Genomic DNA, 16,041 nt, shown 5'->3' with positions numbered 1-16,041 from the left:
TAATAGATGAAGACACGCAAAGAGTTACCAGATTAGGTGGAAAGTTGTGTAGAGAGTAAAGGGTGAAGCCGCAGCATCCTCCCACCTACAAAAGCATAAGCAAAAAAGAAAGAAAGAAAGAAAGAAAAAAAAGATGCTGCAGATTAGAGGAGAAGAAAGGGAGGGATAGATATGAAGCTTGAAAAGGCAGAGACAGCAGGCAGGAGTCCGTCTCCTCATTGACTAACAGCTCCATCTCTCCAGGCAGCCGAGCCTCACCTAGCTTCAGATAACACGCCACGGAAACAGCTTAATTACACAGGCGGCCTTATCAGACGACATTAGCCTCACAGTAATAATCGGAGCCGCCGTCAGCCCCTCCGTCAAAGCCTGGCAACGCAGCACCTTGAGGCGGTTTTACACAGTGCGGGCTTTCAGCTGATAACAGACACTGCCAGTTGTTAAATCACAATTTGCTGACGGAGTTTAAGGGAATAATGCACATTTGGTTGTAAACCTGACACCTCCTTTACACACACAGTCAATTTTTGTTTGGATGGGCTCACTAATAGGCCTGATGGGCACTTGAAACAGTATTCAGGCAGCATATTGTATTGGACTTAATGCTTAGATTTACATTTTAAGCATTTAAGCTGACACTTTAATTCTCATTAAAGTGCTTATCCTTTAGCATATTGCTTTTGGACAGAGGAATTGAACCTGTGAATGTTTCTTTTCAGAACAGCGTGACTACAAGGTTCAGTTTTGCGCATTTTGAGGCAACACATCTACAAACCAGGATCCTCAATTACCGGTGGTTTGTGCGACATGTGTATTTGTGTGTTTGTGTGTGTGATGGAGCATCTTCAAAGCACCTTTCATCTCGCAGGAAAGCCACAATGATGGAGCACTTGGAGCGCAAAAACCTGGTGACCTCTGCTTAATGGAGCAGAAAGACATTTCCCATTGCTTTCTCCGAGCAGACACAACAAGAAAGCACACCTTCACATCATCCTGGCACCGGGGACGCCCCCTCTGTCTTCCAATAACACAACATGAAGGCTAATAGGACTTCAAGTAAGAAATCTCAAGAAATGTAGGACCGCAAGTTGGTTAACAAACGGATACCACTTTTCTAGTGCCAAAATGGTTTTTCCCTTCTTTATGTAATCGTAAACTGAATATATTTTGGTTTCTTGGTCTTTTTCACCATTTTCGACATTTTCTAGATGAAATAAATAACCCAGAAGGAAATAACTGATCAATTAATCAATAATGAAAACGATCATTAGTCACAGCCCTGCATTTCTGACACGCTAGATCATGCTAGATAAACTGCAGACACATTTAGTGAGAGAACGAATCGTTGGAAATTGTTGGAAATGCTGATTATTCACTGTCTTGGTTTCCAGTCATCACTATGAAGTAACCAGGAAGTCAGCTCATCCCCTGCAAACACTTTTGTTTCTGTATGGATTAAACAAACTACATATAATGTGCTAATTAGTGAGCTTTAAAGGTGCAAGTAGGTGAATTTTTGCACCTTTGGACAGAACCAGTGTTTCCAGAGTTTCTGTGTCCTGGCTTCTGCTTGGTAACAGGCAAATATGAGAGCAAATAAGCATAAAATGTTCCAAACTGTTGCTTTACGTAATTACAACGTGGCACACATGTGCTATAGTATTTTTGTACTACAAGAAACAACCACTGTCAAGTGTGGATAATCCATCTTTCCACAAGCCGCATAAACCAAACTCCTCTAAACAAAACAAAAGTAGCTTGACAAGTAAACAGGTTGAACTCGTGAAGATCTGCCGACCTTGAGAGCGATACAGACATTATTACGAGGTCTTAGGCTCAGGATACAACAAGTGCGCTGCATATAAAGACCTCTGCTGCTCCATCTAAATAGCTTGTGACAAAGTGTGGAAAATGTCTTTGTTCTGGTATTAAGTAGAGGATCGGAGAGGTAAGTGTGAAAGAGGATAGAGAGGAGAGGAGAAAAGAGAGGGAGCACTTGAGACAGAAGAAGATGAATGATGGAGAGGAGGATGAGATTGGGGCGAAGAGGAGAATAGCAGGGCATGGAGGATGGAAGGAGGATGGAGGGAGGAGAGAGGAGGGAGGGTATAATCCCAATGACTGGAGCCGTGTTGCACTCGCTGGGGAGGGGAACTCTGTCTCTCTTTAACTGGATTTGGGTGAGCTGCTGTTTATCGGCGTATGAGTCGCCAAGCGCTCCCTCTCAGCTGTCAAAACCATCCTAATCTAATCAGGAGACATTTCAGCCATTTGCTTTCAACACGGCAGAGTGCAGAGTGCATATTGGACATGTTTGTGTGCTTGTGTGTGTGTGCGCACATGAGCCAGAACATGAATATACGTGCGGGGTGCGTGGATAGAGGGGGGTCGGCGACAACAGTGGTTTTACACCGGGGTTAGCAGCTTGCAGCAGGATTTGGGGAGTCTGTGCTCCGGATGTGGGGACCCTATTGTGTGCGGCAGGCTGGCTAATCTTCATTACCGCACACAATGACGGGGCAAGAGAATGGGGCCTTGGCTGGAAAAGGCACGGAGAAACAAAAGAGCGGCGAGCAGCGAAAGAGAAAGAGAGAGGGGAGGAGGGCCGAAAATAACAGAGGGGAGAGGAGAGAGGGGAGAGATAAAGGGAACAGTGAAGCGGAAAAACTCTGCTTCCTCCTCATACACTGCTAGTCAGAAAAGGCCGTTCGGTACCCCAATCACGTCCACAAACCGTGAAGTGCAACTGTGGCGCCGTGCCCGCACTGATAAGAGCCAAAATGGTTCATTCTTACATGCTTCTCGACGGCTGAATTAGAAGCCACCTCCGTTTTTTTTTCTTTTTTTTTTTGTGCCTTGTTTGCCTGCTTTTGCCACGCAGGTGTTGTGTAACACTAAATGTGTCTCTTAGGGCCACAGTTTCAAGCTTTGTCACTCATTACAACACCAAACCTCAAGCTAAGAAGCAAAGGAGGGAGTGAGGGGGGGGGGGAGTGTATGCATGTTGCAAGAAAACAAGCACAAGCAGCAAAAGCAGGTCAGTGGCACAGTCTCGCAAAGGCCAAGGTGGATTAGCTCAGGGTCGCAGACGTGTTGATGTATGTGAGGTTACGCAAGAGTGTGCACATCCCGGTGACTTTATATGTACCTGAGACCATGCAAACAGGAGGTGGGGCGCTGTCGTTCCGTCTTTATTCCAGCGGCAATGCTTTCAAAACAAACCTGAGTGACAAAGATTAGCCCAAGCTGCTTAAAATATTGAAAGACGTCTCCTCGCCACCGCTACTGCTGTGGGCTCTCCTCCAAGAGATAGAGTGAAGAGAGAGAGAGAGAGGGTGTGTGTGTGTGTGTGTGTGTGTGTGTGTGAGGTTGTACGAGGATGGGCGGAGGCAAAAACGGCAGACTGAACCCATTCACCCCTCAGTGCTGAGCGGCTGGCTTTTCAGCGGGGAAGCGCAAACGGAGTGCAAGGACTTTTCACCCCAATTTCATCCTGACAATGTACGGCTGCACAGCGGAGACAAAAATAGGGCGGTTAGATGCACTGAGAAAGGTGTTAGAACTCATTGACTTTGGCCTTTACCTCTGCGTGTCGATGCCTGTGTGCGTTGACTGCTGTCCCACAAGTGGAGTGTTTCAGTTTGAGAAAACGGGTGATTACAGGGCAAAGGCTAAAGCCGAGAATAAAAGCTGTGTTAAGATTTGGGGTTAAAGTTTAAAGGCTTTTGAATTTAAATTAATTGGAGGTCGTGACAGTTACACTGAAATGTGTGCAACACAGGAGCAAGTGCATATGTTTGTGTGCATATAGGGAAACACACATACAGTACACACACCACCTGCTCTGCTGAATATTCGAAGGGAAACAGCCACTTTACTTCTTGATGCGCACACAGGTACAAACACACACACACATAAACCCAATAAACTCTTTCTGTGAAGCTCTCTCTGTCTCGCTCATATACACACACACACACATACACCAATGAAAATTATTGATGTGCTCTCTTATAAAACAGTGGCTGCTCCCTAAAGTATTCCTGGCAACATCACAGGCTGAAAATAGCTTCCGACCCAAATAACTTTCCCCGCCGGAATGGAGAAGGAGCCAGACCACAGCCACTGGCGACTGGCTTTACTAATTGGCATCATTTTACAATGAAATAATATCTGGGACGATAGACTGAATAACACATAGCAGTAAACTGTAGAGAGCAGGAGGATGTGCTGTCTAGCCACACAAATGTTCACGGAGATGAGTGGGGAGTGATTTCGAGGCAGGGAGGGTTTGAGGGGGGGGGGGGACAGGGATGCCTTCGCTCTTGTTAGCATAAGTTATCAAATTCTTTTCCCTGAAAATACGCAAAGGGGAATTGGGTTGTGAAACATTTATGTGACACCATCAGTTTAGTTAAAAGATGGGGAAAACATCTACAGCAGGGGTTCTTAAATGTTTGTAAGTCAAAGTGGTATTTGCTAAGATTTGTACCACGGATCCCCTTATGGATAGGCTGCATTTATTGATTTTTATCATTTATAGTAGAATTTTTGCACTTAACATGACGAGATAATAGTGAAACGTATGATGGAGTTTCATAAAATAAAGCAATTTGTTCCTTATTTGTTTTTTGTTTTTTAAAAAAAAGTCCTCTAGGACTCCACTTTGAGATAATACCGCTGCCCTCACACACATTCAGGGGAGCTTGTGACTCTGAGGAATGAAAACAACCACACACACGTACAACAATGCAGATGATAAGAAATCACTGCAGATTTTTGTCTGCAAAATCTTATACTTTCAGGAACAACAACAAACAATCTTTGCATCCAGTCCTGTTTGAAATGGGCCATTGTTCTTTGAAATGGGCCCTACACTTATGTCAGCCCGCAAGACACCACCCAAACTCCCAGTTTAGAAACAATCCCTCAAAATCGCCAACACTAACACAACGCACAAACTGCAACTCATGCACTCACATGCAAGTATGGTTAAAGAGAGACGGAGGAAGACGTAAACACAGATGTCTTTTGGCAGCCAATTCTTAATTAGCACCAGGAGATTCATCTAATCAAAGGGTTGCCAGCCCATCATTAAGGCTAAAACACACACTGCTCTCCTCACATACCAGAACAGAACAATGGGAAACAGAGGTGCGCTGTCATGCTGATGAATGGTTCTTCCCACAGGTCTCATTAAATCACAGAAGGGCACTTCCCAGGCCGTTTGGAGAGTTAAGCAGAGTGCAAAATCTTCTCACCCCCTCTGTCTGTCTACTTTGACACTTATATGGCCGTTTTTTTCAAAGGTGCATGTCAAAATAATGTTTTTCATAATGAAAAATTGCGCTCTCAGGCCTTGACATGTAGGCTAATCCCAATTCAAGTTGAATCTGCCTGCTTTTGAGGATACAAGTCGTATCTTATTCAGACAACTTAGCCCTGCAGGGGCTTGGAATGACTGAAACTACATGACGTACCCAGCTGGCTGGAGATGTCGGTGTCTTTAGGGTAATTTGGGACCCAGTTTAATCTTCCAGTGAATTTACCATCAGCTGCTGACAATTGAAAACAACAATATCTGTTTCTGACCACCCATCTGAGTCCTCACCCTTGGTTTCACTCTGCCAAAACAGGTAGGGTGGAGTGAAATTTTAAGCAAATGATGCGAAGCAACTTTGAGAAACAGAGGGAATGAAAAAGAAGAAAACAGAGCCTGACCCAACAAGACCTTTTTTTTTTTGCACAAAATCGTTGTCCTTACACCTCAAAACCTAATTCTTGTCTCTATTATGTTGTCGTTATTAGAGGAATATGAAAGTTCATAGTTAGATTATGAAAAATACATCAGGATATCATATTAGCCAGCATGTAAATTAACTAAAAGGAGGGAAAATAATGAAAAACAGTGAAAAAGAGTGATGATGCTGAAAGAATACAAAGGAGTAGGACAACATATGAATAAAGAAAGATGAAGGAAGAGAAGCAGGAATCGTTACTGCCCCGTAGTGTGTCATTGGATCAGCTTTGAGCAGCAAGCAGGTGGAAAAACATCACTAGCTTTACATGTTGGACAACCACAGCTGAGTGCTTGTGGCTAGCATGCAAAGAGCACACGCACATCATTGCATACATACTTCCAAACCTGCTGGCGCTTACATAATACAGTTAAAACTCAAACGCACACAGCTGGCTGGCATTATTACATCTTCACTGGACTCGATGACACCCTGAATGCCATCTCGAGCCAAAATTCCTTTTAAAATACTTTAACAAAAGCACATCTCTTCTGAAAAGTCAACAACGTAGCTTCAGCTGTGATCTTCACCAATGACTGTCCAGCTTTATAAACTATCCAACCCGGTTTCAGAGCGCGGCGCGTCCTTGCGGCTGTCACCACCAAGAGCTTAGGGCTGTGATTGATGACTGGCTTCGAATGACAACAACAAACAGCGGTGTTTACTCAGGGCAAATTGCCCTTGTCTCTCTTTCCCCTTCCATCTCTTTCTCCCTCTTTCTCTCTCTCAATCTTTGGAGAGAGATGGTCCACATGGCTGGATCTCTGGTTTCTGGAAGGCTAGGAGTCCCTTGGGGTGGGATTAGTCTCCCAGACTGACAGCTAAACAAACAAATAGGCCAAAGCTGGGCTTCCTGCTTGCCAAGGCTGCCTAGCAACAGGTAGGCAGTAAGATAGGATGTAACGCTCGGTATGTCACAGCCAATGACGACTGTAAAATGCCTCGACATGATGTGAATGTGTTCCTATTATCAAAAGTGAATTGATTTTCAAATATGTGAGCAGGCTGGAGAATTATACAAGTTGAGGACCAAGTGGGAAGATAAGTAGGAAGTAACCAAGACAACAGAGTAATACTTGAAGACTTTATACAGTCAAGGGATTATTTTACCTGTCAATAAATGAAACAAGTGTGGCATTTATTTGGTTTAGAGTCTTTTTTGTTCAGCAAATTATAACAAGCAACGTCACACATGGCAACAGCTACACTGCAACGTAACAAGTGTGGCCAATCACCATATTGTTTACATCAATAAGAATACACATTAATAGACACTTGCGCATCCACGAAAATCCCTGTATCAAATTATTCTGTCACTCCTCTGAATACTGATGCTCAGATTCTGGCTTTTAGAGAAGTGACCAACTCCAAAGTACATATGATTATTTCTTCTCTTAAGTGTTCAAGGGCAAATGATGTATATGGGATGGACACAGTATCATAGTATTTATCAAAACCAGTAAGGAGGCAGTCATTCCTCCTATTTCAAAAATTGTTAATTGGTCCATTAATGAAGGAGTGTATCCAAGTGCCTGGAAAAAACTGCAATAATTACACCAGTGTTCAAATCAGGTGAAAATTGTAAGGTTAAATTGGACAAGAGAGGTGTGGTAGGAGCTGTCTTTCTTGATTTAAAGAAAGACTTTGATACAGTTAATCATGGGGTTGTAATTACCAAGTTATCAAAGTTTAATTCTTCACCTAATTTAATTAAATGGATAACATCATACCTTCCAGACAGAAAACACTATGCAGACCATAAAACCTCACAAATGGTTGATAATTATGTTGGTGTGCCTCAAGGTTCAACTTTGGGTCCTCTGTAATTTAGTTTGTATATTAACGACCTACCTGAAGTTTGTCCATCTACTGTAACTTGACAGATGTATGCTGATGATACGGTCCCAACCCCCCCTCCACTCAATGAATTCATTAAACAAAATCAAAACTCATCTACCAGAGGAGATTGTAAAAAACGACGTAGAAAAAGTACCTTTGGGCATTCAGCCTTTACCTAGCGAACAGCACATACCTGGGACACTAAACCCACAGAACTAAGGACCATTACATCTCTTAACTCTTTCTACAAATCTATTTTACCACAACATAAACATAAACATGCTGTCATAATCTGGAGTAGTGGTTACGCCATTGTTTTAGTATTTGTCTACGATTATGTGTTCTTGTATGTTTTCTTTTAGTGTTTTTTATAAGCCATCAACCTGCCAGGGTCTGAAAATTAGCCTGTATGGCTAAATCTAGCATGATGGACCCAAGTGCTCATGTTAATTAATATGCCCTGTCCCTTCTTAAATAAAATAAACATAAAGTGGCTCTTCTCCAATGTAATGTCTGCAAGACTGGCTCAGCGTAATCTTGTCCTTTGGTGGTGAGAAACTTCATTGAAATAACTGCGCGAATACTTCTGATTGCAACAATTTCACCAGTAGTTTTGTGCCATTTATTTGTGACATGCTTGGCGTAAAAGGGCCTTTAATCAGCTTTGTGCCAAATTGTGATTGCATAACTCTCCTAAGTTCAACTTTCTGCAGAGACACTGACTTTAAATAGGGGTTAGAGCAGGGCACATCAAACAAGGCAGCTGTGCCTTCGTCAAAACTGTCTTCTCAGAATTTGTCAGAGAAAGTGAGAGAGAGACAGAGAGAGTCAGTGGTGATTCCAAATCATGAAACGAGTGCCTGAGACTTCTCTTCCTTTTCTCTTTTCTCCCTGCGGTTGCCAAGCCGGATGGCAGCAGTGAAGCATGTCGGATCACTGTAAGGTGCTGTAACGGCTTCCCGATTTCGCCTCAAATGATGTGAAAGTCATTGCCAAGCCATGTGTGCTGGTGTGAGGCGAAAAAAATGACTGGCTCCTCTTCTCACTGTTAATCAAACCTGGGGTGGCAGAGCGTTTCGCAGACGGAAGCCATACATAAAGATGTGGTTGTTCACCACGCTCCCTCTCCCTCCCTCCCCCCCCAATCCTCTCCTCTCCTACACCACCTCCTCTCCCTCTCCCTCTCTCTCTCTCTCTCTGACGAGCCAGTCACCAGAGCGTCAGACAAATGAATACTTCCTCCACCGTCCTCTCTTTCATCAGCGCTTCCCACCTTTTCATCAACGCCCATAAAGCAGTAGCAGGCACCTATCACTGGCAATCACCTCTCAGCTGCCTGAGTGATGAGACAGAGGTGGCAGAGTTCACTAAGCGCTCTTATGGCAGAATGGATGTTACTGGGTCAGGGGGTCGTTCGCACTTCTCATTACACAACATACACATAAACCTGCGCACCTGTATGTGAGGATGTATGCATAAAATACTCCTGATCACAAAAGAACATCCTGTAGAATAAAGGTAAAATAGCAAAATGAGGAGACACAGATGCACAAACCTGAAGTAAAGACTGCTAGAAAACAGCAAGCAGCGTCTAGTTAACATAACTGCTGCTGCTCAGGAGCCAAATTGAGTTTTTGCTGTTACAGCTCATTTATCTGTTTCTACTAATTGGACAAACTCATAGCTCTTTTATTACAGTCTCATAAACAGAGCATTTTTTTCCTCAGAATCGATGCATTGAGTAATAACTTTGTGTACTGAAAACGCTTAAAAGCGTCCAGCAGAGATGCTGCATTGTGCACCGCCGCACAAAGGCTTCCTTTCATGCCTCGGTGCGTCACGGGCCAGGCCGTGTCAAATAGATTCTACGTGGCATCCATCTTCAAGATCTTCTGACTGCTATCGGGTTAGAGGCGAGCAAAGCAACGTTGCGAGAAATCAATTTCATATTCGACATCTGAGCATCATGAGGTAGCACGGGCTTGTCGGAATACTTCGAGGATGTCTGGACATTAACTGCAATGATAAAAGAGTGCTGGTGTATTGTATGACTAATTAAAAGTGACTCTGGAGTCATGTCTGGGATGAGACCACACTGCTGCTCTTCTACCATCCATCACGTTTTCAGAGGCTTTGTGTAAACGGGACCAAACGTCAGTTAAACTAAAAGGGAATTAACTAAATTTTTCTTTGGAGAGCGTCCAAACCTGATTTCAGGAATTCCACGTCTCATACTTACAGTTGATGTGACATTTTAATAAAACCACAGGCGTGCAACCGAGGCACTACCAGGAGCTCTTTTGAGACAAGTAAGATTAAGTCCCAGTTTGTCCTTCCTCCCCCTGCGTGCAGAATACTGAACTGTGCCCGTTACAAGATTGATTTAATTTTAATTTGCATAAAATTACATTAAATTGCGGCGAGTAAAAAGGCCGCAGAGACCATATGAGGTGTGTTTTTAAACTGGATGGTGTATTTTAGCTTCTTACCCTGGCAGGCAATACATGATTCAGATATCTAAACTCATTCATTCTCATTGCAGGTGCTCTGCGAAGTGAAAAAGTGACTTGGAGTGCATTGTTACCTGGCAGCCACGCTGTGTTATAACAGAAGTGAGCAGCGTACGGCGTGGGGGAAAACGCACCAGTCCTGAGCTTACACAACAGCTCTGCAGAGATCAAAAATCCATACTGTGCTAATTCTATAAGAAGAAAAAAATGGGGGGGGGTGGGAGAAAGGAAGAACGAGGGATGGAGGAAGATGGAGACAGGAAGGAGGGGGCCAGTTGGCTGCGATCCCCAGCATGCCTGCTGTGTGTGAGAAAGCAGCTGTGGCCTACTGAGGATTACATAACATACTGACACACATACGCACCGGCTGTGCACGTACGCAGACACGGCTGCATATGGATTTGCGCTCACACACATATATATATATATATACACACATTGATTCTCATATTCACAGTTTGCTTGCACATCCTGCTCTTCATCTCTATTTCTCCCTCTGTTTTTTTTTTGTTTTTTTTTTTGCACTGTCTCCTCTCCTCTCTTCACCCCTCCCAGAGGTTGACAGAGGGGTCACCATGACGATGTAGCTCTCTGGTCCTGATCACAACTTTAGCAGCCCAGTCTGGAGATGCTTTTGCCTCTGGGGAGCAGATATAACAGAATCCTGATGATGATGACAAAGAAGCTTATTTACATACCAGGCTATACTTGTAAGCAAGCACAATATTGATTTTTCTTCTTCTTTCTGTTGCCAGTTTTCTTCAAAAGTCGAAAGGTAGCTTCCTCTTCTAAACCCAAACCTCATCCTGTCTCTATTTTTCAAGCTGGAAGCGGTAGATCTAAAATCTATGACGATAAGTAGCTGGCTACCAACAACTGTTGCACAGTGCAACAGTAAACAGTGCTAAGAAGGGCACTGTCTTTAAACGTCATTGACTCAAAACAAGTGCGTCATCAGTTAAAGACACACTCTCATGCTTGTTGTAATGGAGATGCAAACCCCTGCCGCGCCAAGTCAAACCTAGTCAAGCCAAGCCAGCACATGTGTTTGCAAAAGGGGGTATATCTGCATCCCTGCCTCTTCCTCCTGTTCTTCGGGACACCATGCCCCTCTACCCTCCTCTTCTCTGACCGTATCCGCGTATGCTCGTCGCTCCTGGGGGGGTTCGAGCCCACCGGACTGTGAAATGCGAAACCCTGCAGCGGGGAGAATGTGCGTGCTCGGCAACTTCCACCACCTCTACGCACGTCCCCCCCCCCCCCCCCCCCCCACCCTCCCAGACGGAGCTGCTGTTGCTGCTGCCTGGGAAATGTGCGTGCTGTCGAAGTCTCAAGCCAGAAGTTAATGTAAGTGGATGCATTTGAGCACGCGGGGCTTGCATATGGAGGTCGCACCGGGGCACCCTGCTGCTCCTTCCACATTTAGAAACATCAAAGCGACGTACAATCTGTACACATCCACATATAGAAGTCTATAATGCACTGTGCAGCAACATACAGACATTTCGCCTGGGTAGGCATCATGCACTCAGTCTACGTCTGTGTGTGTGTGTGTGCGTTGAACCCCTAAGGGATAATGTATGTGTTGGAAGGTATAGAGTGTGTCCTGAGGTCAATGACAGACAGCCATTTGTGGTGTCCTGTTACATCCTATCCATCAGGGTCAAGTGCTGTGGATGAGGGCATGTCATCAGCAGAGTCTGAAGACAGTTGAAAAAAATCTATAATACGAGCCGAAAATCCAATCCAGATGTTTTGTCTTTTTTTTAGCGTGTAAACGCTCCAAAGATGGTGATGAATGTTTGACAGTGAGCCAAATGAGGCTTTATCAGAGCAAAGGCCAGTTTACAAAAGAGCATAACAAACACTGCAAAATTGCAGCCAAGATGACAAGGCTTTCTGTTGGTATAAAGATGCAAAATAGCACGTGTACACTTTGCTTTGAGGGAAATTGGGTTCCACAAATAACGAGTAAGTTCTGACCGGCTCTGCTTGTTCCAAATCCGGCTCAGTCCTGCTGTTTGTTCCAACTCTGAACAACCAACTGTACTGGGATTTGGAAGCGAGACAGCACAGTTCAGTTTGGCACTGGTAGGTTCAATAATGGAACAAATAGCAGCCTCAAATGTACCATCTGCAGACCTCCAAAAACACTTTCTTCCTTTTCTACTCCCCATCCCCCTATAAGCGGCTGAATCATGCCTCACAGACACAAACACGGGACACAGTCATCATTCTTGCCATCGCATCTCAGGGAGCCATTTAGGGGCCGACAACAACGGCCTCCTATCTCAGCATCAGACCCCATAAAAGCATCAAATTCTAAATTGTGCCTGAAATACAGAGGGGATTGCTCAAATCACGGGTCTCGGCTGGACACAGAGCTTTTAAGGCGAGCCACAACTCATAATTTCTGTATTCAGGGGGGACTCGGTGGCATCTTCATGTCGCTACAATGAACACAAGGCTCGCTTTGCCAAGAACATCTCTGCATTTTGTTGTTGTGGGGCAAGTCATAATCCTTGTGCTCATAAAAAAAGGGTTGTTTTCCAAAAAAAAAACTTTGATATTTACCCCTAGTGACTTGTAATGGGACACAAAAAAAGAGAAAAAGACAGAAATCTAAATGGTAATTTTTCCAGTTTTTAGTGTTGTTATTCATACTGTTTTGTATCAAGATTGTTGTAAAAATGTGTATCTTTATGCAATGAAAAGATGAAACATAAGACTTTGTGAATAGCAAAAGTAGCTAAAGGTGCAGGAAGCGTGTCATCTTACATCTCTGGTGATCTACAGATGCTATCAGGGACAAAACTTGTGACATTTCTGTTCCTGAATAGTCTTATCTCTTAACTGATAAAGAGTTTTCTGTAAAATCAGATATCCCATGTGTTTAAATGTCATGTTATCATACAGTATAATAGCAGAATACGCAAATATGCAGATCCTCTACATTTAAGGGACAGTTCATGATGATTTTCTTTCATTCCAAAATGGACGTTGTCTTGGGGAGAATAAGCTGCAGACAGTCAAAGAAAACTGACATTTCCACTCTCCACAGATAAGAGCTTTCCCAGCCTTTTGCCTACACATGCAGCTCTCTTCCATTTGCATTAGGTATTGATTTTGATATGCAGGGCTGTGGGTGAGAAACAGGAGAAGACATGCACTGCATATGGTGCACGTAGGCCTGTGCAATTTAAAATCCACTGACAGTGAAGGCAGGGAGTTGGAGACTTGTTATGAAAAGATGCGTCGGTGGCAAACAGTAGGATGCCAATTAGGCTGCTTGGCCACAACGAATGGATCCGGCGGTCACGCACCGGCTTCTCTCTCTCTCTCTCTCTCTCCATCTCTCCCCCCCTGTCATTCCCCTCCTCCTCTTCCCCCTCCTCCTCCTCCTTCTCCTCTCCCTTTACGCATGGAGCAGAGAAGTGGGGAAAAGCTGAAGCTCCCATTGCATGAACAATACCGGCATCAAATTTCCATGCAATGATTTTTTTTTTCTTTCCTGGTCAGTCAAGTGCAGCATGGAAAGCATCATCATCACCACCAGCAGCAGCAGCAGCAGCAGCAGTAGCAGCGATGCAGGTGGGCTGACGGGAACGTGGCCCTTATCTGGGCTTGAAAAGATGCAAAAGATGGTGCTCATATGCGTGAAAGGTGCAGCGTTTGTATAGTAAAGGAAAATTACACCAAAAAACTCAGATTTGCTCTTTAGAAAGTGTCAAATTTCAAGCATTACCTAAAGAATTCATTACAAGACCCTAAAATGTTCCAAGACAGCATGTCTACAAGTACCAAAAAACAGTTTTAACTGTTAAAATGTCTGCACACACACACACACACACACACACACACACACACACACACATATACACACAGAGAAAAGAGAGACAGGATATAGTGTGTGAGGAATATCTAAAAGCAGTAATGGCCGTGTAAAGTGCCGGTGAGTCTCCCCACGCATCCATCACCATGTGGTCGCGTGGATACCCGTTTCTCCATATTCATCTACTGAACTTGGATGGAGGAAGTGTGTGTGTGTGAGCTGGGGTGGGGGGGGGGTGGGGGGGTTGAAATGTGAAAGCGAACATGCAGATGATTCTTTTCCTGCATGGTGCACTCTGCCATCGCACATATTTTTTTCTTCCACCAATGCATTTAAAGACAGTACAAAGACAGACATGTTAGGATATCTATTATGAATAAGAGAAGGGGGACTTCTCTTCATGTAGGGGGGGGGGGGGGGGGGGGGTTAACAACTCGGTAATCTGAGTGATGCAGATGTATTATTCACGACCCATTCCGTCTCTATGATGGGATTCGGATCTTCATCTTCCCAAATCGCATTTGACAGCTTTATTACGCGCCGCGGCGTGCATCTCATCCACTTTGCCATCTCTTAAAAAATTGTCAGATATATGAGTGATATAAAGCATTTCATCCCCTCATTCGTCCCTGAACTACACATCCATGCTTTGCGGGGGAAAAGTTGACGCCTGCATCCCGAGCGCGTGTGATCACAACCCCATCAGCGAGCGGACTGCGTGGTGAAAAAAAAAGAAGAAGAAGCTGGATGTGCCTCGGCTTTAATGGGAAAGTTGAGACGTACCTGCTGCCAGTTTTCCTCCAGCGAAGGCATGGCAGAGAAGTAGCCGGTGTCGTGAACGAGCTGAAGTTCCTGAAAGATACTGTGGTTCGCCAAGACATCCATGCTGACGCTCGGTTATGGAAAACAAAAATGATCCACAAGAAATATGCCTCCTCTCTTGGCTGTGTCAGACCTCTACATCCACTTCTTTCATATTAGTCCATAAGAGGAGATTAATTGCTCAGTATAGCGGCTGGAAATGTAGCGATTAGGGTCCCTTTACCTGCGCGCATTATCGGACTCGGTGCGTAAAAGAGACTGGAGGTGATGGAGGCTCCATGCGTATCCGTGTTGCCAAAATAGACAGTGATAGGGAGCCAGAGGAGGGGAGGAGCTCCCATAAATGAAGGGGGGTGGTTTGATTTGTCAATCAACTCCCTCTGCTTGTCCATTTAAGGCAAATGGGCGGTTTAGGAGTTGTTAGAGCGGCGGTGGAGCGTGGAGAGGCGGGGTTAGGCAGATTCAACGGGCGGGATTGGCTCCGGTGCCACGTCACTCAAGCCAAATATGGGCTCGATAGGTGAGCTATTTATGGATGGGTATATTAGATTTGGAAGAAGGTCTGAAAGGGTAGTCTGAGAGGAGAAGCCGTGGTGTAAACATCATGTGCTCACAAACAGGAGCTGTAAACAGTATTAATAGGCTGCTATATTGTTCTACAGTGTAAATATTTAATCATAATGAGATGCAGGATGAAGCATTAGACTAGCAGGGGAAAATATAATTCTGTTCAACTTCTACAGGGACATAAAATATGCTTTAATAATGACTTTATAGCAAACTTATCACACTTAATGATATTTTAATCTCTTGCAATATCACCATAATTCTATTGCGGCCCCTGTATTATTAACCACTGTGTTTGTGTTACAAACAAAATGACTTTATGGTCGCTCTATGATACAATAAGGACTTGTACACAAGTTGTTCTCTGAGATTATAAACTGTCAAATAGTGTCAAATGTTCATCCTGACATGTGACAAGCAGGAGGGACATGATACTGACTCACATTGATAAACAGATAAATGGACTTCCTTTATGCAGCACATGTGCTGTAAGTAAAAAAAGGGGTGAAAAAAAGTCCACTGTGTGTCTGTGGAGTGATAAATAAGTAGCCAAATCTTCCTTGATATGTCTTGTTTGGTGGGGTGAGTAATGCTGCTTATTCGCCCGCTCCGTGTAAGCCATCGAAATTGTACACTTCCACGCAGGCTCAATAGTATTCTCCCTCTGTCTCACACA

At 44.1% G+C, this 16,041-nt stretch overlaps 1 protein-coding gene across 1 annotated transcript in view; it reads right to left on the bottom strand.

Annotated features, from left to right (window-relative positions):
* klf7a (Kruppel like factor 7a) overlaps nt 1–15,108 on the bottom strand; it is a 34,852-nt gene extending 19,744 nt beyond the window's left edge. Inside the window, exon 1 of the mRNA XM_067582920.1 lies at nt 14,760–15,108. Coding sequence (XP_067439021.1) covers nt 14,760–14,861 — 102 coding nt within the window. The 5' untranslated portion in view covers nt 14,862–15,108. The remainder of the gene's footprint in view (nt 1–14,759) is intronic.
* Nucleotides 15,109–16,041: the final 933 nt, after the last annotated feature.

This window comes from Thunnus thynnus, chromosome 24 (assembly GCF_963924715.1).
Source record: "Thunnus thynnus chromosome 24, fThuThy2.1, whole genome shotgun sequence".
NCBI lineage: Eukaryota > Metazoa > Chordata > Actinopteri > Scombriformes > Scombridae > Thunnus > Thunnus thynnus.
Note: the sequence above shows the minus strand (reverse complement) of the source record. Positions and strands in the feature narration are given on the sequence as shown.